The sequence below is a fragment of the Epinephelus moara genome, chromosome 13 (genome assembly GCF_006386435.1).
Source record: "Epinephelus moara isolate mb chromosome 13, YSFRI_EMoa_1.0, whole genome shotgun sequence".
Lineage (NCBI taxonomy): Eukaryota > Metazoa > Chordata > Actinopteri > Perciformes > Serranidae > Epinephelus > Epinephelus moara.
Genome location: NC_065518.1, coordinates 9,283,871 through 9,307,854, shown reverse-complemented (window position 1 = coordinate 9,307,854; position 23,984 = coordinate 9,283,871). Strand labels below are relative to the sequence as shown.

Here is a 23,984-nt window from a genome sequence, read left to right as displayed (position 1 = left end):
GACTCTCAGGTTCCCATGCGAAGTCCCTATGGGCTGAGCTAACAACACAGAGTCCACACATGCTGTGTTTCTGTTGTATAAATTTGCAGTGGCAGCCTGGAGACTGTCTTTCACTTACCGCTGGGGTTCGTGCTAGCTGGATTCGAACAGCTGCAGGTGCTGACTGAGGGTCTGTGTCCGAAGCCGCCGTCTGCAGTCCTGCGGGAGAATCATCTCTGAGCAGCAGAGATTAAAACGGAAGGACAGTGGGGTGCGCTAGCTAATTATTGTCTCATTTGTGGTCTGATAAACAGTAAATCCATTGAATACAGTGCCCCATAGCATTAATTTACTGGTGCTAAAAACACACACAGAGGAAACAGTAACGTGTGAATTGTATTAATGTTGTTTTTAGCTGGCTAATGTAGCTAATGTTGGCTGGCTTTCTAGCACGGATGAACTGCTAGCTCGCAAACGTAGCAAAATACTGTGCTACTGTTCCTTGTATACTGGCAGCTGCACACACACAGGCAACTTCATGGATGAAGAGAGGTTGTGCTCTGTGAGGCTCTGTAAGGCTCACAGCAACTTCAAACCATTTGGCCTCAGGCTTTTGTTGTTGCATATTAGCATAGTTAGCTTGTTAACCATATTATGTAAGTGTCAATAACACCCTGAACCCTATTAAAACTTTATTTAAAATCTTAATCGAGGTTGGCACAAATTAATTTTTTTAACGATTCTGTCCAGGGGTAAAATTCAAGAGAGCATAAAGCAGCAGCAACACAGTGTGGGTCGCTCACAGAGCAGCGCCACCTGAGAGCAGAAATAGTTGAATATTTGTATTGAAACACCAAATTTGATTCAACTGGCATTCTGAGTTGGGTACAGACCTACAAATCGGTGCATAAATATTCACCAGCATGCAGTATATGAAGTGTTTGCAGCTCAAAATGTACTGGGGGAGGACCCCAAACTGCCCATTCCATATGTGCCCCCCCCAGTATTGAAACCAAACGTACGCCCCTGCTCAGAGGGGCGCTGCACTAACTCTCACAGTCGCTGAATATATTAAAATGCAGCCAAAATATAAATCCCTGTAATGATGCAATGGAGGATAAAAAATACTATAAGGTCAATAAACTCAGACACATTGTATATCTCCATAGAAATATTACAATGACTTCTCCTCAGGCGCACCACTCCACTCCAAACCCTGGCAACACAAGCAGAGCACGTGTTCCCTTAAATCATTTTAACAAAGGGCTATATTCATTCCACCTTTGTGTGGTGTGGAAAGCAATAAAATCCTCTCCTGGAAGCCCCTCTGTGCTTGGCTTGTAGTGTGACGGAGGAGTGCGTTTTTGCGCCTGGCCGCATGGTGGCAACCTGCGCTGCGCCGCGCTACTGCCAGCACCATCACATCCAAACGTTTCCTCATAAAGAACCCGGGACTCGTCCTCATCCGACGCACACCACCGGCAGCCGGGCTCTCCTCCGCGGCAGGCTCCGACCATGACAGCGTGACTGCGTGCAAGTTTCTCCCCCCGCTGGCCTCATTCTCTGCTCTCCGAGCTGCTCAACTTCTTCTCAGTGCTCCTGTCAAACTGAATTGCCGACCTTGACAGCGCGCCGTGGGCAGGATTCCGAGGAAAAAGTCGGTCCGCTGCTTTTTTGGGGGGGAAAACTAACCACTCGGGTCGCGGACTGCGAGGGTGAAGTTTAAAAAGAGAGGCAGGGAAAGAAGCAAACAGCATCTCTAAGAGGTGAGAAGTGTGGATGAGAAAGTATGAGGTGCAGCCTGCCTTCTTACAGGTGCAGCGAGGAATGGACTGTATTTGGACTTAACCTGGATTCATCTGACTGAGTTGCATCCAGTACTTCAAAGAAACCAACTCAGGCTGCTTCACAGGAAAATATCTCGCCATCCTTACTCTATCTGTGGAACTAGAGCAGATTGAAACTGTACAACACACACTGTGTTTGACCGAATTTCTCCGGTGGCGACAGGCTGCAGCAGCAGCAGCGGCTTTTGCGCTCCCAACATCGGTGCGCTCTGCCCGGCTCGACTGGCGCCAGCGTCCCCCTCATCCACAGAGACCCGACAGCAGGCGGGCAACAGCAGCACCACGCCGGTAACTCGGACACAGTAGCACGCTTCCAGCTCACCGGGGCACTTGTTGTCCAGTCTGGCCAGTGTTGGGACAATGTTTGAGGACTCCTGGAGCAGATCGATGTGGCGCGCCACATGGATTTTATTTTTTTCCTTACTCATCCACTCCACGCAAGCTCAAGGTAAGAGGGGACACGGTGCCTATTAGTCATCACACACACACACACACACACACACACACACACACACACACACACAGGGCCCATTAGTGTCTGTAGCTGCCCCTGCTGTGCTGGATGTGGTTTCCGTCCTGGTGTTATCGGATCTGTGGTGTGTTCAGCAACGCTTCGCCTTTTGCACGTAGCCTCTAATTTCCTCATTAGGCTCCACATCACTGTGACACTCTGGCGATGTTAATTGCAGGCTAGTGACACACATTGGCAAAACCCTGGCTGCTGTTATTCCCTTGATTAAACATGTCAGTGGGACTTTTCCCCCCACGTGCTCCCCTAACCCTGAACTTCACCTAAAGTTCACATTGAGTGTGTGCAGCAGATCTGATGTGATAAACGTGGGCCAGTGTGTGTGATGCGGTGTTTGCTCTCCAGCTGTGCTGATGTTTAGCGAGCTGAATATTCCAGTTTGAACATATGCAATGAATATGTCATTAGAAGCACAGCTGCTTGGAAAAAATGGTAATCTGATTAATAAGCACTAATTAATTAATCAAGCCTCTCCCTCTGAAATTAAACTTCGCGCGGCCGTAAATAAACAGATACATATTGATATGCGGCGATTAATGCCAGCGCGTGCACGCCCGTAGAGCATTAAATGTTGAAAATTAATTGGTTCTCTGAGAATTATGCAGCCTGTTTCCCCAGAGCAGGAGGGGAGCAACAGCCAAGTGTGGCAGTTTGCAGGCACTGGAATCAGTAGCTGTGATTCTTTCTTCTTCTTTTTATTATTTATTTATTTATTTTCCATGAGTTGTTTGCTTTAGTTGGAGCACAACTGGTATTCTCAGCGCGATAATCCCACAAGATCCCTGTAATATTCCTGTGGAGACTTGAGTGTGTCTCTGGTGCACAGCAGAGAGTCTACTGTCACCCCAGGCCTTCTTTTTTTATTTCACCCAACCATGGTGTCCCTGAAGAGTGTTAGATTTTATTAGATATTTGCACAGTAGACTATTTGTTCCAAAGTGATAATATCATTAGTGACAGTTTATTTTTGTGAGCCGGTTACTTTGGGGAACGGACGACTATTGAGCTCATTCACTTTGAGTTTTTACTGTACATGTAGACCAGCATGGGGTCTGGGGTCTTAATTGCTACCACAGTCCGTATAACAAAGGCATGGTGACGTAGACCGAAGTTTGCACTCTCCCTGTGATCTTACAGCCTTTATCACAGAGAGTTGCAAAGTGGACACTTGCACGGCAACACGAATGAAAGAAAAAAGAGCCACTCTTGCTCTTTGCTTTCCTCTGCTGCACACTCTCCACTGGGGTAATTGGGATTCAGGTATCGCTGCCACTGTAAGGAGGGAGTATTACCTCTCAAGATAGACTCTAAGCCCTCGGTGGCGCTCACTCAATAACACAATGTAGAGAAGATGAAAAAAAAAAAAATCCAAAACAAACAAGGCAGATATCCATCATTCATGAGGGCATATCCTAGTGCCTGACATTTACAAGAGATTGATAACTGGTGTGTCCTGGGGATTAAGAGTCTTGACATCGTTGCTTCCTCTTTCTGTATAACTGTATCTCTCCCTTCTGTCTGTATCTGATCCTGCATGCCTGTTCCCGCCGTTCTCTCTCTTTCCCCTCTTGATGCTTATTTAACCAAGTAAGTTAAATAAGAACGCATTATTTACAGTGGTGGCCTGGGGAGACGGCCTCGACTGCCACTCTCTCTTGGCTCAGTCTTTCCAGCAGTGGCCCTCAGATTTCATTACATAGTTGCTCCGTGGGTCAAAAAATGTAGGATTTAATTGGACTCTAATTGCATCCCGAACGGACACTCAGGCTGTTCGGGAGTGCGGCTCGTTGAAAGTGACCCCAGTGTGGGCTGCTCTCTTTCCATGCAATGATTAAAGAACATGATGAGGCGAGTAGTATGCCTCTGGATGGACATGTCAGCCACTGCTTGCCACATTTTAATGACCAGTCTACTGGAACTGCTTTTTAACGAGAGGAGAACGGCCTTCGTCGGACCAAAGTGCTATGAAGTCTCGCTTTAAGGCTTGCTGAGCGGCGACAGATTATCTTCAGTTCTCGTGTTTTCTATATTGTCATTTATCATCACTGTGAGCAGCAAGGGGGGAGAAGAAAGCAGCAGTGTTAATAAATATACTTCAGTACGGGAATGATGGCTAATTTACACTTGGTCTGTCAGTTTTGATGTGTTTATCTAAAATGGTTCTGCATTTCAAACGAAGGCCTTGCAGCACTTGCGCCCTATTTTTGGTTGCTGACATACAGTACGCGCACTCATCTTCATATCATGCAAAAAAAAAAAAAGAAAAGAAACAGGCCGTCCTCCCAGCTCCGACTTCACCCTGGAAATTTTGTTTAAAGTGACAGTTATAGGAGCTGTCTGGTCTGTCCCACTGTTCACTTCCATTCATTTACTGAGGTCACGCCGAGACAATGCTGGGCTCGCCTGCTGGTTTTTGTCATTTCTAACACGTCTATTTTGGAGCTCGGAGCAGCGGGGGAGGACTCTATTGGAATGTCATGTTTGGCATACATACTTCTGCATCACTCAACGTCTGCAGATTAGCCTGACTGGCTACAGCTCGACTTTAGGAGCTTTAGAGGGAGCTGAGGACTTCATTCTGTCAGAGGCGTGGCACTCAGATTAACATCCATAAGGATGGCTATGACAGAATGTGGTGTGGGGGAGCTGCCGGGACGCTGCTGGCAGAGGGAATTTCATGCTGTTGTTTGGCAAGGATGCACAGCGTGTTTGGAGCGGCAGTCTGTTTTTAGCTTACAGTATTGGACCTTGACACAGTAATAGAAGTCAAGGATGTCATCTCCATTTTAAATCTGTTAGAAGATTGGATTGAAATTGTGTGGCTGGAATGAAATGTTTGGGAGCACCTCTTGACTGCTTCAGAAGGAAGTAAAATTGGATGCGTTCTTATCACAGGCGACAAAGTAGGACACATAATCATAGACGTGTGGTGGAAAATTTCAGCGAGCTAGTCGATGGCTTTTAGATGAAGAGGTGGAAGCTGCAGCTGCATGTGGAAATATTATCTGATTCCAGTACTTTTATCTATTGTTTCCTTTACATGGCTCTTCTGCACTGAACGGTCAGACACTTGTGCCATCAAGATGTTGTGTTTGAGTGTGGGTTGTGTTTGTGTATACTTGAGAGCCTTAGAAGCCAATCTCCAATCCCATGGTGGTACAACACAGACAGCAGACGCCCAAAGCACTGTTTTTAGATGAAGGGAGACCTAAAATCAAGATTATTGATCAAAGCCACTTTTGGTCTTTGATATGAGTCACTCTTTTATGAAGCAGCAGGTACAAGTGTTCTTTTTAGGATTATTTGAAAGTGACGTGATGGATTTGGCTAAAGCTGAAGTGAGCCGCAGAAAAAGAAAGCGATTGAGACTGTAGTGTGAGTGATATGTGGAGACAGTGGGGTTGAGAGAATGTCTCCAGACTACAAATGCCCTGATTTGTCACTCATCTTAATTGACAGACTGGGGATCTCGGTTTCCTTGTAGCAGCTGGGCCCTGTGAAATGATTTGCAAAAAATAAAAAAAGAGGAAAAAGATGAGACTGTCCTAGATCCCTGCAGCCAGCACTTTGGCAAAAGGTCACAACATATCGCTTTTAGTATTCAGGGCTGGTGAGAAAACTCATGGTCAGAGTCCAGCGATAGATTTCTCAGAGGGATGTCTGGAGTTTCACTGTGCTACGTTCAAAAAAACAAAACTTCCCACCCAAGGTCTGTGGTAGTGGCAAGTCAGAGAGAGGGAGAGGGAGAGGGAGAGAGAGAGAGAGAGAGAGAGAGAGAGAGAGAGAGAGAGAGAGAGAGAGAGAGGCGTAACTGAGAGACCTTTTGTTTTTTCCTCTTTAGAAAGCACTTCCAGAGCTCTTGCAAGTGGGGCTGTTTTCATTGATCCTGGCCCCATTTTCCAGTTCCAGTCAATCGAAGAAGTCAAGAGTGTTTCTAAGTGGGACTCTGTCAGTGTTCTTAAATTTCTACAAACGTGCTCTGAAATCTAGAATTAGAGGGAGAGCTAATGGCTACACATTAAAATCTGAGTGTCCTTTGCACTCAGATGAGAATAGTCACACTGCAGATATTGGAGTATTCACATTGCAGCTATTGGAATAGTCACATTGCAGCTATTGGAGTATTCACATTGCAGCTATTGGAGTATTCACACTAATCCCTATGATGCATCATTAAGGATCCCACTTTGTGCTGTGATTGGCTTGTACTTGTCTCGTTGGCATGTTGAGGTCTGAAGTGGTTAGGATTAGGGCAAGGAAGTCATGGCTAGGACTAGTACTCACCACTCACAAATGTCCCGCCAGAAAGTCAGGTGACACAGTATAAAGAGCGACAGAGTCCACGGAGGGAGTAAGATCTGGTAGGTGAATGGGTCAGACACAGGAAACTGGGGTTTGAGTCCCACATAAGCCAATATGGGGGGTGAGAGACATCCCTCAATTGGGACCCATGGTACAATACCAGTGAAAGTATCATGGTTCTGAGTAGTGTCAGGATACCACAGCGAAAATGAGGCAGATGTGCCTTTTGTCATTTATAAAAAGATAAGTCACTTTTCTATAATACATCAATGATGTTTCAATGGAATAAATTACTTATTGACTTATTCATACTTCAAAAACAGCATCAATCAGTGATTAACATAGGGGGGATCAAAATAAAATAAATAAATGAAATAAAAATCAACCAGCCACCCTCCTCCCCTGACAAGTCCCTTCATAAGTAACGAACAGTCCCTAAAGTTTCTCCTCTGATACGCCACATACTGTGTGCCGCCATGGCTCAGCTGTTCAGGTACTTTTGGGCAGTCATGACAACAAGTTATTCACCTGGAGCCGGACTTCTTCGCCGGTAAGCCGTTATAATGCGCCGCCGTATTTGACAGGAATACGTATTCCTTTCCGTGTCTGTGACCCCCATTCAACCCACAACCAGCGGGATTCGCCGTTACTGTTTATCGCCACACTGCCGACATTTTACTCTGTCCGTCACCGGACACGCTGCTGCTAAATGAATGTAGCGGAAACACTGGACTTATATTCATTGTGCAGACAGTGGCTTGGAAAACCGCCCATAACCGTGTCACACAGGGAAGAGGGAAGAGGGAAGGCGGCTGGAGTTCCTCCAACATTTGCTGTGAGATTATCACATTTTTTTATTGACAAAAATATAGGCTGCTTCGGCTGATTTTTTTTATGCGCACATGTGCCCCTAAATATTTTTTACAGTTCGCACACACCTATTTTTAGTCGCACTGTCGAACCCTGCAACTGCTTTCAATGCGTCGTTCTACAACGTTCTAAAAACCTGCCGGTTCACACCAATGCAACTAGATGAGACAGTGTATCATCTCTATGCAACAACTCTGTACTTCTGTTCTGATTTCCAGTCTTTCAGGCTTATTTGTGGCTGAATATAATTTGTAGCTTCTTAAAATATAAATGAGGATAGTGATAGTGAGATACTGGCTCAGCATCAGATGGACTGTATTCATAATAAATACGCCACAGTCATAAAGATAACCATTGCCCCATTCACCCATCACTTCTTACTGCTGCTGCTCTTTATAGCATGTCACCTGGCTGTTTGGCAGCACATTTACGAGTTTTTTCTTGCACATTTACCACTTAAATCTCAGAGATTATCTGAGATCGGCTAGTACCAGCCCCTGCACGACCTCTTTGCCCTTATCCCAACCTCATCCAACCTTGATGCGTCAATGTTACAAGCACTAGCTAATCACAGCATGCAGGAGTATCCATAATACTTTGGAGTGTCAGGATTTAATGTTTTGTGAAACTGTATTGATTCTCTAAAACACTGTTTAAATTTTTAATAAGTAATTTAAATGCAAAGATTTATCAGCCACTTGACTTCCACTTCAGAGTAACAACCATAGACTGGATAAAAAATGGATGGATGTGAAATGGATGTAGCCAACATTTTGTCACCCATTGGTTTGTTGGCTCACTTTTTGAAGCCTCGAGGTCTGCATTTTGGCTGTTGCCATCTTTGTTGTTTAGGGAACTAAAGTCGCACCCTTAATTATGCGTAACTTGAATTCTTAACAAACTTTGAACAGGCAACTTTTGTAAATTCACCCCGCTGTATGGTTGTCACGAATGTCAAAATTAGCTTTAGAGACCAAACCGTTTTTTGCACCAGCCTGCACACATGTTTATTTCTGCTGTGAAGTTGGGTATTTTAACATAGGGGTCTATGGGGGCTGACTTGCTCTTGGAGCCAGCCTCAAGTGGACATTACAGGAAATGCAGTTTTTGGCACTTGCATGTTGCCTTCATTTTTCAGCCCTGGAGGTTACAGTCCCTATTTGGTAACATATATATTGCTAGCGTAAACACAAAAAACATGGATCTATGAACCAGGCAGGTCATAAAGGGTCATATGGCAATATTTAATTGTAACCCCTGTATCATGATTCTTATCGCATTGCCAGATTCTTGCCAATATACAGCACTGCTCCTCTGCATAGACTATAGGACTTATCACACTTGACAGTGGCATCATTATGTAATCGAGAGAAGGAAAAGGTGGAAAATGTTGACATGCTGACAGACCTTCAGTGACATTCTTCTATAGATACACAAATATACATACACATGAACACATAGATTCCTTTTATATGCTCTTTAACCACACTGCTGCTGTATCGTGTCTATTTAGTCCGGCTGTGGCCAAAGGTGAAACCTATGAATGAGTGTCAAAGACCCATCAGTAACCTTCTAGCCTATTGATGGCCATAAACACAGATTAGCACTTTTCACACTCCCTCTCCTGGTGTTACAGTCCTGCCTCCCACAATACAGTAATAGGAATGTATACCTACAATCGTCAGTACGCTCTGCTTGTTAGTACTATAGGTAGATTCTATTATTATTCTGACAGCTGTGTTGAAAGACCCCCGGAAAACCACCAGAAAAGAACTTTAAGTGTGCACTACTGTGCATGGATGGCAGCATCATTTCTATTTGCATAAAAGACTCCTTTGTTCATTATTAATACGCATATATGTGACAAGACAGTGTCAGCATTGCATCTTTAGAGCCTCAGCCACTTCTGTCGGGGCCCGCTGTGTCCCCATTTTCACTGTGTGAAAACGCCTGTTTTTGTGCAGCCATGTAAATGTGCGAGGAGGGAAAGGTGGGAAGTATAGCTAGAGACGTGCGAATATGTGTCAAGCATCTTTGTCTGCAGCTTTGTCAGGGTTTAATCTATGCTGTAACATCCTGCCAAAGTCAGTCTGATTTCCCTGCATTTAGTATGCTGCTTGACATTATCCAAGTCATCTGATTATGTTGGATAATCCCTCATATTTAAGGTACCAGAAAACCACCTTGTTAAAATGCCTGTAGAAATTCAGCCGGGATAAAAGCTACCTGCTTTGAACTCACTGTAAATGTAAACAGGCAAATACACAAACTTCCCTTTGATGACCTCATGCGTGGCTTTGACCCTGCTGCCAGAGCATGAGCTTAAGGTCACATTGAGACTGAGGCTGCTCTCAGACCTAGAGTTGTCTTGACTTGGTCCGAATCAGGTACTAATTGTGTTACAAAGTTGTATAATTGCCTAGAGTCGGTTAGTGTTCTCACGGCAGCATTTACAAGCGGACCAGATCAAATGCCCTGTGTGAGAAAGCTGCTCTTGATTGGTCAGAATTTCCATGTGGGAAAAATCCAGGAAGTAAAGCAAACGTTGAAGAAGAGTACACTTGCAAGATAAATGTGACACTTTCTAATGTCACAATGGAGGGACAACTACGCAGGTTGATTTTAGCGCTGCTCATCGTGGACTATATTGCTGTCATTGTTCATTTTAGTCAAACCATACAGTTTGAAAACGAGGCGCGGCTCCAACTAGAAAACAATGTTTTGATGCATTGGATGTGCTGAATGTGCATATTAAGGCAGTACAGGAGGAGGTGCACATTAATAATCCTCCAGGACTGTAACATGCTCATGTTTAACCCAAACAATGTGTCATGTGACTGCAGTTGGTTCACATCCAGGTCGCAACACGTTCTCACCACAAATAAACCGCACCAGAGGTCGTTTGTAACCGGACTGAGACCACCTCTTCAAGAAGGTCTCAGTCCGGTTGTTTTGGTGCACACCTGAGTGTGATTGCTGTGTTCACACCTGCCCAAACGAACCGCACTTAAGGGGCAAACGAACTTTAGTTTGATTGAACCAAACCAAACAGGGCGCGTGTGAAAGCACCTTGACTTAAGCCCTGCGCCTTGGGGTGCCACTCACATTTGAACGTAACCTAGTTCCTGTACCCAGCTGTACAGTTTTATCGATACTTTACACTTTCTGTTGTAACAAAATGTGATATTTGAAGAAGCTGCAGGGTGACGTAGTCTTGCTTTCTCCCTCTGTCTGTCTGCTTGTGCCCGTTGTGTGTGTGTGTGTGTGTGTGTGTGTGTGTGCTTGTCTCTCTTGTTCTCTGTTTAGACACAACTGATAATTATGTGGAATAATTATGTAATTTCAAAAACACAATCAAAAACAGCAGTGATACCAGGCTACTGTAAAAACATCAATTAAAAGCCAATTCCCAATTAACCGCAGAGCCTCCTTCACTAGCCGGGTGTGGCTACAAATTTTGACAAATAAACACAAGTCTCAACTAGACGTGGGGTCTGGTTGACGCTGTGCAGGGCTTCGTGGTGCTTCTGCCTCTGTCTGAACCTGGTGTTCTCACCTAGATGGCTCCCAGGTGCCAAAATTTGGCTCCAACTGATAAAACGAGAATCAATACTCAGCTGTACTGACGTAATTTGGTCTGTACCCTGAAGAGTACCAAATTCAGTACCCAACCCTACTGCATCTAAACGGTAGCCCTCTCCTTCATTTGAATGAGGCCATTTTAGTGAGTGTCAAAAAAACTCAGGGTTATCCAGCAAAAAAAGTTGTCCCCACCTTGATAACTGTCTAGTTGTAATTTCTTGTATATAATAAACCGCTAAGAAGCCTTTAAATTCATGGCTCTGTTTTTCAAACTGGACATCCTGGACTGTATTTCATACCTCAGAGATACCTGAAGCAACATGCTCTACCAAACCCCCACCAATACAGGCAAGCATGAAAGGCTTAAAAACATTCCCTTTAACTAATTCAAAAGTTAACGTTAAAGATATGAATGCCTTCTGGTTGGACTTTGGATTTTGTGGCTCCAACATCAAACCTGCTTTTAAGTTCATAGCAAACATCAATGCGCATTATTACTCTTGTCATGTTTGAAGGCGACAGTGCAGCATTTTATTTGCTCAGCCTAAAGTGAATTATGTGAGTGATTGTCCGTGGGATGTGAAAATGCCCCTGGATGCTCCCTACCTTTGTTTTGCTTCATATCTTATCACCTTTTTCAGTTTCTCTAGAGATTGCATATCTGTGAAACTCAAAAACCCTGAAATACTTTAATGTAGCAGGCAAAAATAAGGTCAGACTAACTTGGGCGAGATGACATAAAACAATGGTGCCACCAGGAACGTCTCGCTCCTCAGAGGGTACTTCGAGGTGACAATGGCGCGGCATAATCGACGCCATTTCACAGCTATCTGTTCAGTGACCGCATTTGCCTCCAAATTCCCTCATTGGCATGCCAGCCACTTTTCATTTCTCTCTCTCATCTCATTGAGCACATTCTAAGAACTTTAATCCAAAAAATTCCAGCCAGTCCTGCTCTTTCAAACTCCAGTTATGTAAACCCCCCCCCAAAAATGACTATTGGATTGAAAAGAGAAAGATTTAGGATCTTTCTTCTCTGTTCTAAGCGCCATGCTGCCCAGACACTTTGACCAGAACAAGAACTGTTGGGCTGAGGCGAAGATGTAGCAGCCTTATTCACAAATAGTCTCTTTATAAGCCCTTGCCATCTTGCCCGCTGTCTGGAACATGGCACAAAGGAGTCTGGTTAGTATTTGCCAGGGCTGTCCCGTTTGTCTCTGCATGGTTATTAATTGAGGTTGTGTTCACACTACTGGATGGACTGGGAAAAGAGGCCACCCCGGCCAGCTGGGAGTTCCCACCATACCCTCAGATGGACAGGAGGTCAGTGTAAAACGACCTGTTGGACTCAAAACAATTACGAGTTCCTGTCAATAAAAACAGACTTGTCTCCCTTCTGGCTTTTGTAGTGGCGGCTTGATTGTCATTGTTCAGCCATGTATCCTAATTGGGGCTCTGACTGAAGTGGATTATACTGTTGATTGTCTTTTTTCTCTGACATAGTCTGAAACAGCTCCTTTGATCATTATGCTATGCACTAAGGCAAGCCGGATTACTAGCAGAGGAATTATTGCTCTTTCTGTAGCTTGTGTTTATGAATGCATATTTCCATGTACAGTAGGTCTTGTGTTTACGGAGGTGGTTTGAAGAATGTGTTTGTAAAGGCTCAGCTGTGCACCTTCATGTACAGGTGGTAGTATTTAACCTTTGATGAACAGTAAGGAGAACACTGATAGCTTACATGTGTATTGTACTTGGCTTTTCAGCGAGAGCACTACAGCGTTGTTCTTTTGAAGCTGCTGCTGCTGCTTTCAATCTGCTATGTGTGAGTCGCGACAATAGAGCTTTGACCTGAACACGGTTTCCGCTCTGAGAATGGATTGAAGGATTTACAGTAGGGCATTCCATCTTATTTTAATATGGCTGCGGTGAAAGCGTATCCCGTGTTTCCATATCTGCTGAGCCAAGCCAACCCACGGTTCTGCACTCCCAAATTAGCACCTGGAGGCCTCCCGCACTTTAACACCACTCACATCAGATTCCGCTGCACGGTGCCGAGTTGTGAGCGTGATTCGCTCCTGCACATGTCCTTCAAAGTGAGGGCCCAAAATGACCCCTAAAAATAATAAGGCAGAGGTGCGGATGTGATTATGGACTTGAACTTTTCTCTCGCTCTTTAAGAGGGCCATTATGCATGCGGGGACAGGCAGGGGGGAGCCGGAGTCAAGGCTTGTTTACCAGCATCATCCCTCATCCGGCTAGATGGAAATGAGCGTGGACCTTTAGAGTGACACTAGCTTCAGGAGGCCCCCAAACCTGACTCACTCATGCGGATCCTTGTGTGTTTATAATAGAAATGCACTCAGATTGGCTGGGGGCTTGGGAAACCACCTCTGAACCCTGTAATTGCTGTTCCCTGGGGGAGGTGTTGGTGTGAGTGTGTGTATGTGTGTGTGTGCATGCGGGTGTGCAGGTGGACTTTGAATTTGTATGCATATTTAAGTGGGTGTGTGCTTGTCGATGTGCATCTGTCCATGGATGTAGATTTTGCAGGGGGTAGATGCAGGGAACACATCCCCCCTTAAACATTCATCAGAATACGGTAAGTTTAAGGCATGGTTTGAATATTTTTAAGTGGGGTTGTATGGGGTACTTATCCATTGCCAGTGTATTACTTCAAGTAGATGGCAATCGGAATGACCCCAGTTTGGTAAAGAAGTTTGGAGTCTTTCACCGAAGCCGAGTAATGTACTGCTGTGGAAGGGCGTCAGCAAGAAATCTATACAAGTGAATGCTATGTTGAGAGTATTTTCATGGCTTTACCTTTATGTCAGACAGCCCGTTTCAACAGGGAACAGCATAGTTCCTCATCTGTGCTCTAGTCAAAGCCACCAGACTCCTTTGAGAAAAACAGTAATTTAACATCACTGAACCTCTCCAAACTGGAGATGTGCCGACTGACCTCTAATGTTTGTAATATACAGTCTATGGATAAGTGCCACATCAAACCCCCTCAAACCTCCAGTCTTAAATGTGACCGCCTTCATCCCAATGTTGAAACAAAGCCCTTGTGTCTGTGTACAAGTGGCCAGTCCAAGCCCATAGGCCAGTAAGCAGTCCTTCAGCTATCATCGTGTCCCTGCCGCACACTGAGCTCCCCTGGGGTTTTAACAATCTCCTTGCAGTGCAGGATGAACAAAAAGACGAATCCCTGGGACTCTAGTTCAAGGAGTTCACGATGGGGCATTAAATTAAATGGCCAGAGTCATATATTTTGTGAATGAAAATGGATTCAAACTGCTCCTCTTTTCTGCATAGCTTGATACCACTGGCATGACTCTCTCTTGAAGAAGCAGGATGACAAGCAAATCAATTTAATGGCTTAGATAGGGGATGGTAGAGGGCCTGATCGATTCTGACAATCACGCCATCTTTAACAGACATCTCATCAAAGGCCCATTCCCTTTTTTGCCATCCCATTACCCATCTATCCAGCACTTGGATCCACTCCCTATTTACCCATCCCACGCAGGAATAATGGGGCCTTCACCCCCAGTTGGATTAATCAGCCATAACCATATGCTACCGTGTGCAATTATGCTGCAATTTTGACCAAGGGAAACAGCTGTTGCCATTTGAAAGGGTGGAATAAGATTGTAATTGCCTTAACTTTGATTTGTGGGGTGCTTTGATTTGATGAGGGAACACATTTTTATGCTTTACATAATAATAACTCGGAATGAAGAGAACTATTAGAACATGAGACTTTTTCTGCTTCCAGCTTCCAGATGCATTCAGAGGATAACCTAGCTGTTAGGAGGTATTACTCACACATTATGGAAGGAATGAGTATGTTTATTCATTTGGGTTTGAATGGGCGTTCTTTTTTCGGAGGCTATGTTTTAGATTCAGCCATCTAATGGCATTTGAATGTATTTATGCAAGGCGGCGCCTTAACATTTTGATACAGGAGGCTTTCTCTCTAATCCCCCAGGTAAGGCAGTCGCATCAAATGTGATGTCTGCAAAATCCTTTACACCGCAGCCACCTATACTTCTTATCTGCCAGCTTTCGTGTTTACACACTCTTGTTATCAATTGGCAGCATTTGATGACAAAACCTACCTACTGTCCAAAGGACAGGGTCTGTGATGTGTTCGTGATCATGCACAGGGATCCAGGAATAATACTCTATGAGAGTCACTCTGCAAGACATTTTGTCCCAGACTATTGTAATGTTGACATGGACGTCCACAAATGACAACAGATCTCAGGTGGTGTATGCTGAGCATTATGTAAGATTAGCCCAGATGTAAAGATCTGTGACTGTTGAAAATGAATGTGATATTCAAATTAGGGATGTCAGTTTCAGCTAATTTTGCTTTCAATAGCCCGACAGCCATTAACCAGAAACTAACCACTTAATTTAAAAGAAAAGACAAGGAAAAAAAGCAAAATACAAATAGAAGTACAAGAAATACAAAAGCCCTTGACATTTAGTCTGCTGCTCAATTGACTCAGTTAGCTTTAGTGCTGCATTTTAAGTGCTACCCATTTAAGGATGGTCAAATTTTAATGTGTTGCCTTTTATTTTATTTTTGTTGGCTTTGATGACAGCCAGCCAGCCAGCCAGCTGTGTTAACATGCAAAAACATATAACCCACCACCCGCCATCTGGTCTCCACTGGTTAGCTAACGTTAGCTTTGGCCGCTCTGCACTGCGTGCCACCTAGGTTGGGTGTGAGCTAGCTAGCTGCGCCACTCATTTGGTGATTACTGATGGTCTTCCATGAGTAAGCAGCTTCAATTTGAGCCACAAAACCCCTTTAGTTAACTCTGTTAGCACCACTAGCTGTGCTGACAGTGCTAACAGTTAGCAGCTAACTGTGCCAACAGAGCTTAAAGTGGTAATAATGGCAACTTAACAATGCTAAAGGGGGTTGCACAGCTCAAAATTGAGCCACTTACTGACTGGGGCAACCCTGGGGATGGCTGGAGGGAGGGCACAGTATTTCCATAGCAACACTGTTGGGCTAGGACGGTGTTAGTAGCAGCAGTTGCCAAATGTGCACAGTGTTGTAAACTGAAGAACAGCAAACTTAATGATTTGTGTAACCGGTCAAAAATATTCTTCTCGGCTAACTGATTAATATTGTTGACATCCTTAATTCAAATAATTAAATATGACTCCAAAGAAAATGACTTTATGTAAGTCTTTTGACTCACTCCGTACCCCAGGTTTCCTGTTGCGCTCCCTTTGGATACCACTCATCACCAGGTGTTCCAACCTCAAATGCATCTTATGCGGCTACAATAAGATCAAACAGCTCACAATAAGTTTTTGATGCGTCCCCTAACAGCTTGAACTAGAAAACCCACTGTGATAGGCATGAGCACGGATTCTGTGTCGTCTGGAGGGTTGTTGTCTCAGATCTTAAAAAATATTGTCTGGGACAAGCGAATCATGAAAAAAAAGTTGTGTAGTCTACACCAGGGTTTAGACGCACCATTTGTTGGACTCTGTTAAGACGTTGACAAATGGATTTTCTTCAAATCCCAGCAGATAAAAGATAAACAGCAGATAGATTGAAGATGGAGAGAAATAAAGGGCAGGACGATGATAGTTGAAGTGGAAGCACACGAAGCATTAAATGAAATGCAGTATGACAGTTAAGTTGGAACAGGAATGTTAGCCATAATGGAAGAGACTGGTCATCAGAGTCCGATATGTTGAATACTGTGAGGAGAATTCTAGGTGGATCTCTCAATTTTCCAGTTCCATTTTTGCACTTGTCAGGGGAGTTGACAGCACACGAGGCGCTGTTTGAATTTTTCATATGACTGGCAATTACTGGCTTTCTTTTTGGAGCTTTTAAAGCAGGATATGCTAAATGATACATCCCTTTCTCTGCAGTTGGTAGACATTCTGTGTCTTTGTATAATTAGCCGAAGAATGAACTTTGCACTGATTGAGAGCTACAAACGGGAGAATGTAATAATGAGATGTCTTTTTAGTGCATCAACTGCATGAGGCCAATATTTCCTCCTCTTTTAACAATACAATAAATGACTGCTCCCTGGCGCTGCTTTGAAAACTGCACTCATTTAAATTTCTGAAACATGTTCTTATTTTCCCTTTTTTTTTATTTGGTCCTTGTTTGACGCTCAAGGGCCAGTCTCAAGAGATTTAAAGCGTGGTGTTCCCTCAATAGAACGCGTCTCGCATCTTCTAAAAAGAGAATGTTCTCTGCTGGTATTTGCACATTGATCATGGACGCCTATGATATTGCTTTTGAAGAGTCCCTTTTGACTCCTGCCAAACACCATGTAAATACCAAGCACAGTTCAATTGATTTTTTCTTTTTGTTAGCAGATGTACTTCACAAACGTCTACTTATGCATGAGAGCGACACAGGGAGGGAGTGTTGAAGAAGGAAAAGACAGAGGGTGATGTTAGCATAGCCAATTAACTGGAGGCTAATCAAAGGCTTCATTTGAAACTTTTGGAAGTGTGAGACATCTTTATCACTTGAAGACTGAGAGGCTTCAAATTAATTCTTAGCCAGCTGCTCGTCCTTCACCATATCCAGATACGCTATTGTTATCTGCTTAGACACCTAGGATCTGATATCACCCGCTTATTGATGTACACACTTCATCTATGACTCCGAAACCCATTTCAAACACGCACTGCAAACCTGAAATTATTTAGACATTACCTTGGGGGGCTGTCTGTGAGAACACAAATGTCCGGATCAGTTGGATTGGACATTAAACAGACTTTACCCTGCCAGCTCCCTAGTACAAAGTCTGTGTAATGTCCGACTGAGCCCGTGTGTAAATAGAGCAGGTAATTGTCAGTAGAATTCACAGTGGGCAGGAGGGCCTGTTGAAGAAATTTCTATCATGTGGCTCGTGCCAAACTGGATGAAAACAAACATCCAAGAATGAAGATGAAAGGTCTCCAGTCAGACATTTTTGTTGCTATCGAGATTCAGGGATGAAGTCGAGATTCAGGGCCGAAGTCAAAATTCATCATACAAAGTCGAGGAGCGGCAAGAGACCCTGTTGTTCATGACCAAATTACAAACCAGCTACTGACCACAGAGTAATCCATGTCATATCCTGCCTCATGCACGCTCTACCTAGGCGCAACCCCACGCCTAAACCAAAGGGGGTATTTCCAGTAGGTGAGGACGCTTCTGACATGGTCAATCTCCTGTTGTGTGCTGTGATGTGTGAATAGAGGAGATAATTGTCCAGAGAATTCACAGTGAGCAAGTGAGCATGTTCATGATGTTTCTATTGTGCAGGTCACTGGAAATAACAAACATCTGATAATGAAGACGAAGTATCATTTACAAAAAAAAAAACCTGCAACTAAAATGTCTAACTCGAGAGATGACAAGATTCAGGAAACTTTTGTTGGTAAGGGCCAAAACTGAAAGCATTAGACGGATTTAAGGAACTGCAAGAGACCTTGTTGCTTATGTCAGGGCCACACCGCCCGCGGAAGCGCCTTGAATAGCCTCGAAGCGCCGAGAAGTGAAGCCAGTTTCCTTTCGGCGCCCATGTTAACCGATTGTGTCATCCACACCGGCCGCGCCGCGCAGCTCCGCCGCCAGCCCTGCAGCGATCATTTCGGCATCTGGTCTATTTTCTGCGCGAGCCGCGAGCGAATGTGCCAAGCCGGGCAGTTACCCATGATGGAAAAACAACAGCAGGGAGCAGAATCGCTTGTCGACCGGTGCGGAGAAATGCGCGTCTGATGTGAACGGAGGTGCTCCGGCTCGCGCGAGAATTTCGGCGCGCTGTGCTTTGCAGGCAGTGTGGCCCTGGCGTTGGGATAAATTTCCGAATTGGTTATGTGACCACAGTGTAATCTGTCTCACGGACTGCCTTCTGCACGTTCTACCCAGGCACCATCCTTTGCCCAAACCAATACACCGTATGGTTTAGGCGAAGGGTGAGAACGCTTCTGACATGAACAATCTCCTGGCATGGGCGTGTTGATGAAAATTCGATCAAGTTGCTTGCGTGAAACCGAAGAAAACAGACATCCCAGGGTGAAGAAGAAGTTTCATTCATACTAAGATGCCAACGAAAATGTCTTACTGGAAAGGTGATGGGATTTGAGAACTTTCGGTGAGGGCCAAAGCCAACATCATCAGACTAATTCAAGGAATGGCAAGGGACATTGTTTTTTTATGGCCAAATTACGAACCCCCTATGTAACTGCAGCTTAATCTGTGTTGTGTCCTGCCTCCTGCATGCTCTATCAAGTTGTCACCTCTCACCTAAACCAAAGGGACTATTTCCAGAAGTTGAGAATGCTTCTGACACAGTCTCCTGTTGTTGAAAGATAAAGTACAGACAATGCCCGGACCCGATTCTCCAGCCATTGTGTCAAGTTCATAGTTGAAAACGGCTTGAGAGATGTAAGACTATTGTCCACATTGGGAAAAAGGCACAACTCCTCTTCACACTTTACACTTGAGCAGTTATCCAAATGTAGATTTGTTAGATTAACATCTTGATTATCATTTTCTTGGATGCACTTCACACATGACCAAGTCACTTAACACTCTCAACAGTCTACTTAATGGGAATGACCCGATGATAATGGAAGGTGACAGAGTGAGATGGATGTTTGGACGCAGGGCTCTGACCTGCAGCATTACTCCCGCTTGACCTTAACTTGAGCACATTAATAGGTAGCCTCGCGCGTGTTCATGGATGCGACACTTACGAACACAAACATGTGCACCTTCACATTTCTGTCCCCTTATGTATATTAGACACACAAAGATAATCGCTCTCTCAGGGCTGAGCAGAACAGGCAGGAAGGGCTCCATCCATCTTGATTTGTCAATAGTTACAATTTTAATTACACCTGAGTGCTGTCAGGCTGCCAAGCTGGGCGGGGAGTATTGATTTGCTCTAGCTAATTGATTAATTGCTGTGTTCAAGGGGGCATTTTTCCCTTCACCCCCCATCTCTTATTTTGCCATGTCCTTCATTTTCTCTTTCTGTATATTGTGTTTACAGAGTGTTAAAGTTCCACCTGCAGTAGTGTTGTGAAGAATAAATGGAGGGCTTGTAAAGAAGACCTGCCATATTTTACTTAAGTGGGAGCGTGGCATATTTAAGAGAAGGAGGCCCTTTGTTACTGTAGAGCAGTAGGTAACGGTTGGGTACAGGGCAAGGGATGCAGTACATCACTGCAGCCATTATGTGACAGTTAAAGGAGGCGAGAGATTTGGAGGCACAGCTGCCAGAGACCTTTTACTCAAAACTGTAGCTTAAATTTGTGTGGCTGTTTTTCAAACGGCTCGACTGTCTGTCGGAATGGGCTCCTACCCTTTTTAATGCCATTTTCGAAGACAATATACACCTGCGACCAAAGACGTGGACAGCCTGGTGGATTGGCGAGCACCGCTACCGTCTCTAAATCTTCCTTCCTTCCTGGCAGAAGTCTTAAAACCTCTCATAAAATGACAGAACTCTGGAGCTGCTGTGTATCACAGCCAACCAGACTGCTTCCCTCCCCAGCTTGAGTCGACATGAAATGAGCCCACTTAAAAGGCTAATTTTACCATTGTCTGTTACTGAATCCTCCGAGAATTGGTTGGGTTTTATGAAAATGTATAACTCCAAACCATAATTGTGGTGGTCCAATGTTGCTTAACATGATAAAAGAGAGAAATTAAGTTTTGATGAACTCTTACAGCATTAAGAGGCTTTTTATTTTTATATGTGACAACCTTTTACAGATTTGATGACGTTGGTAGTATAAGCTTAGATTAAACAGTTGGTTATGAAAGCTGTAAAAAGCTCAACACTCCAGTGACTTCAATGACTGACTACTATGGTAAATTCCAGCTTGGTCTTTTAAATATTTATACTCAGTGTGTGGGCTTTGGTTAAATGAACGAGTTAATGAGTGTTTTGACAGTGTTTGTTTCTTGTGGCCAGCGGTGGTGGGGGGCTCTAGCAGACATGATGACTAATGGAGAGTAGGTGAGCTGGAACTAAAAGACGACAAACCAATCATGTGTCACCCTCAGTTTATATTGCATGATACATGACAAAGATTACAGGCAAAGTCGTTGCCACAATCAAAATAAATGGAGCTGCGTTTCTTTACCCTGCCCTAAGGTGGGTTCATTTGTTCAAAGATGTCCTGTCCAGGGATGTCAAGATAATCTGTTAACTGCTCAAAATATTTTCGACTGGTTACACATGCCATCTACGGATTAATTTTGCTACTCTCGGTGTTGCTGAGTAGCAACTTATTTAGACCGTCTGGGGAAAAAACAGGAATGTATTGTTGTTCATTCCCATACATGCTGCTCAGAGTAATCACTGTCGCCATCAGCCTGGGTTCTCACTCCCAACCTAGGTAGTTGGTATAAGGCATATGAGTAGAGGAGATGCTGCTTGCCAGGGGAGTTCAGTTGTAGCGAGTTTCTATGATCACATACACAGTCGTGCACTCTGGATTGGAAGTTGCGACAACTTGGTGCTCTATAAAAGCCAGAGCTCTCATGCCATTCAATGTTTGGTCAATGATTTTTCTATGTACAAAGTTTTAATGCCTTCATTTGACCACCCAAATGAGTGTATGGTGTCATGTGGTGATTTTTTAGCTACTTTAAGAGCTTGTGCTAGTTGGCAACATTGGCTGCTCTTCAGTTTACTGCACCGGGTCGGATGGGAGCAAGCTAGCAGTGCCGCTCATTCAGTGTTGCCAAGTCCGCTTATTATAAGCGACTTTGGGCTTGTTTTTCTGTAAAGTCGCTTACAAATATTGGTAGTCGCGGGTCGCGTTTTTTTTTTTTTTTTTTCGGGGGCTTGTTTCTAAAGCGTAGTTGCTTATTTGGGCTTGTTCCCAGCTCCATAATAAGTTGTCAAGCAGATATTTTCGATATGTTATTTAAACGTAGGATAGTTTGTCTTGCCTGTTCCCTCTGTCCCTCCCCTTTCGCCATACACACAGGAGACAGTTTTTCCCCACCCGCATCCTGCTTCTAATTGGCTCTGACCCTGATGGCAACGAGTACTAGCCAATCAGAGGCAGAGCAGGGTAATGTGTTTTTTTCTGGTTAGGAAAACATCAGTCCTGTGTGAATTCAGGATGATATTTATTTGTGTGTGCAAATTTTAATCATCAGAGGTTTACTGTGTATATAATGTACTTGGTACATCAGTCTATATTTGATATCCCATCTGTTTTCTAATGTTAAATAATGTTAAAAGGTGGTTTAACGCCCTCTTGTGGTCATTGTCCTGAAGCTCAGGGAGGAGAAAAATAAATAAACTGTGTACCGTGGGTACAGTTTTGCAAAACTGCGCACAGTTTACTTATCTGTCCACATGGATGTAAATTGACAACCTGTACCCACAGTTTAAAATCCGTCCCCATGGATTGTAAAACCGTGCACACAGTTTATTTAATTTTCCCAACCTTTGGTCTCCCCGCAGTCACTTACTCACCCCTCCAGTGAGTTAGCAGCTCAATGTTGAGCCTCAAGCCCCCTTCAGCATTGTTAACAATGCTTTCACTGTTAGCTCTCCTAGCCCAGTCAACAATGCTAAAGGAGTCTGGCGGCTTAAAATGAAGCAACTTACCTATTGAGGCTAGCTGGGGGGGTGGAGGGTGGCTACCATATTTCTACAGCAATGCAATGATACCACCACGGTGGCTTTACCAGCGGTAATCACCAAATGAGCATTGCTGCTAGCTAGCTCCCAACCGACCCGGGTGGTGCACAGTGCAGAGTGGCACTGGCCAAGCTAATGTTAGCTAACCAGTGGAGAGTAGGCAGTGGGTGCTGAGTTTCACCTTGTTTTTTACATCACCTTACATCCTTTAAATGGATAACACTTTAAAATGCGGTGCTGAGTCAATGGAACATTGGACTTAAAAGAAAGGCCTCTTGTATTTTATGTCATTTTGCTTTTTTTTTTCTTAATTTACCAATTTGGCATCAGTTACTGGGTGTCAAGCTATCAAATGCAGTCTTGACCAATACGTTAATTTAATTACATTTGCTTGGAGCACACGTGATTACTTGACCCATCTACTGTTTACACGTTTTGATTGTTTTAAGCTGCTTTCTGTTTTTTAGAGATTCAGATTTTCTCCCTGCCAGAAATCCCACCATCCACAGCTGAAAGAGAGCCTCTGAGAGGAGTTTGTTGGTTCTCTGAAACAAGTGTGTTGATTCATCGCATGATGTTGTTGAAAAATTTTCAGTTTTATAACATTGCACACATCACACTGCAGGCATTATGAGTACACTGCTTTTACTGCAGACACTCAAATTTTAGATATAAACTGCCAAACCCTGTTTTTAACCTTTTTAAAACAATACATTTGTCGTAACAACAAAAAAAGCACTTGTGATAATTGAAAGCAGATGGAGGGAGAGTGTGTGACGGTAGTAGGGTAGTGATTGACTCCGGGTGAACCACAGGGGGCTCCATACATGTATGTTTCCAGAATGGTTAATATAGGTAACCCTCTGACTTATAGCATCATGCAGGCAATTTTTGAGAAGCGACAGGAATTACGTCAGTTGCACAACAAAGACAGAAAAGGGTGAAGTGTGCTTACTCCGTGTTCGCTCAGTGGTGGTAGAATGCGGTCAGAGAGGCCTTGAAGAGGTGCTTTTTAGTGTGACTGCTACACTGAACAAAAGGCTTCCTATGATGGCCAATTACTTCCTCTTTCATTCCTTCTGGAAGCTGTAAAATACAACACAACCTACGCACAGGTTCGCCATCCCTCTGTCCCTCATGGTTTTTACTCACACACACACACACACACACACTCATGTTCACACACATACACCGCTGCATGAAAAATGGCAT

General features: G+C 44.1%; 1 protein-coding gene across 1 annotated transcript in view; it reads left to right on the top strand.

Moving 5' to 3' along the window:
• The first annotated feature begins 1,441 nt into the window (after positions 1-1,441).
• The window catches only part of sdk2b (sidekick cell adhesion molecule 2b), a 454,891-nt gene continuing 432,348 nt past the window's right edge, over positions 1,442-23,984 (top strand). The window contains exon 1 of the mRNA XM_050059698.1: positions 1,442-2,274. Coding sequence (XP_049915655.1) covers positions 2,187-2,274 — 88 coding nt within the window. The 5' untranslated portion in view covers positions 1,442-2,186. The remainder of the gene's footprint in view (positions 2,275-23,984) is intronic.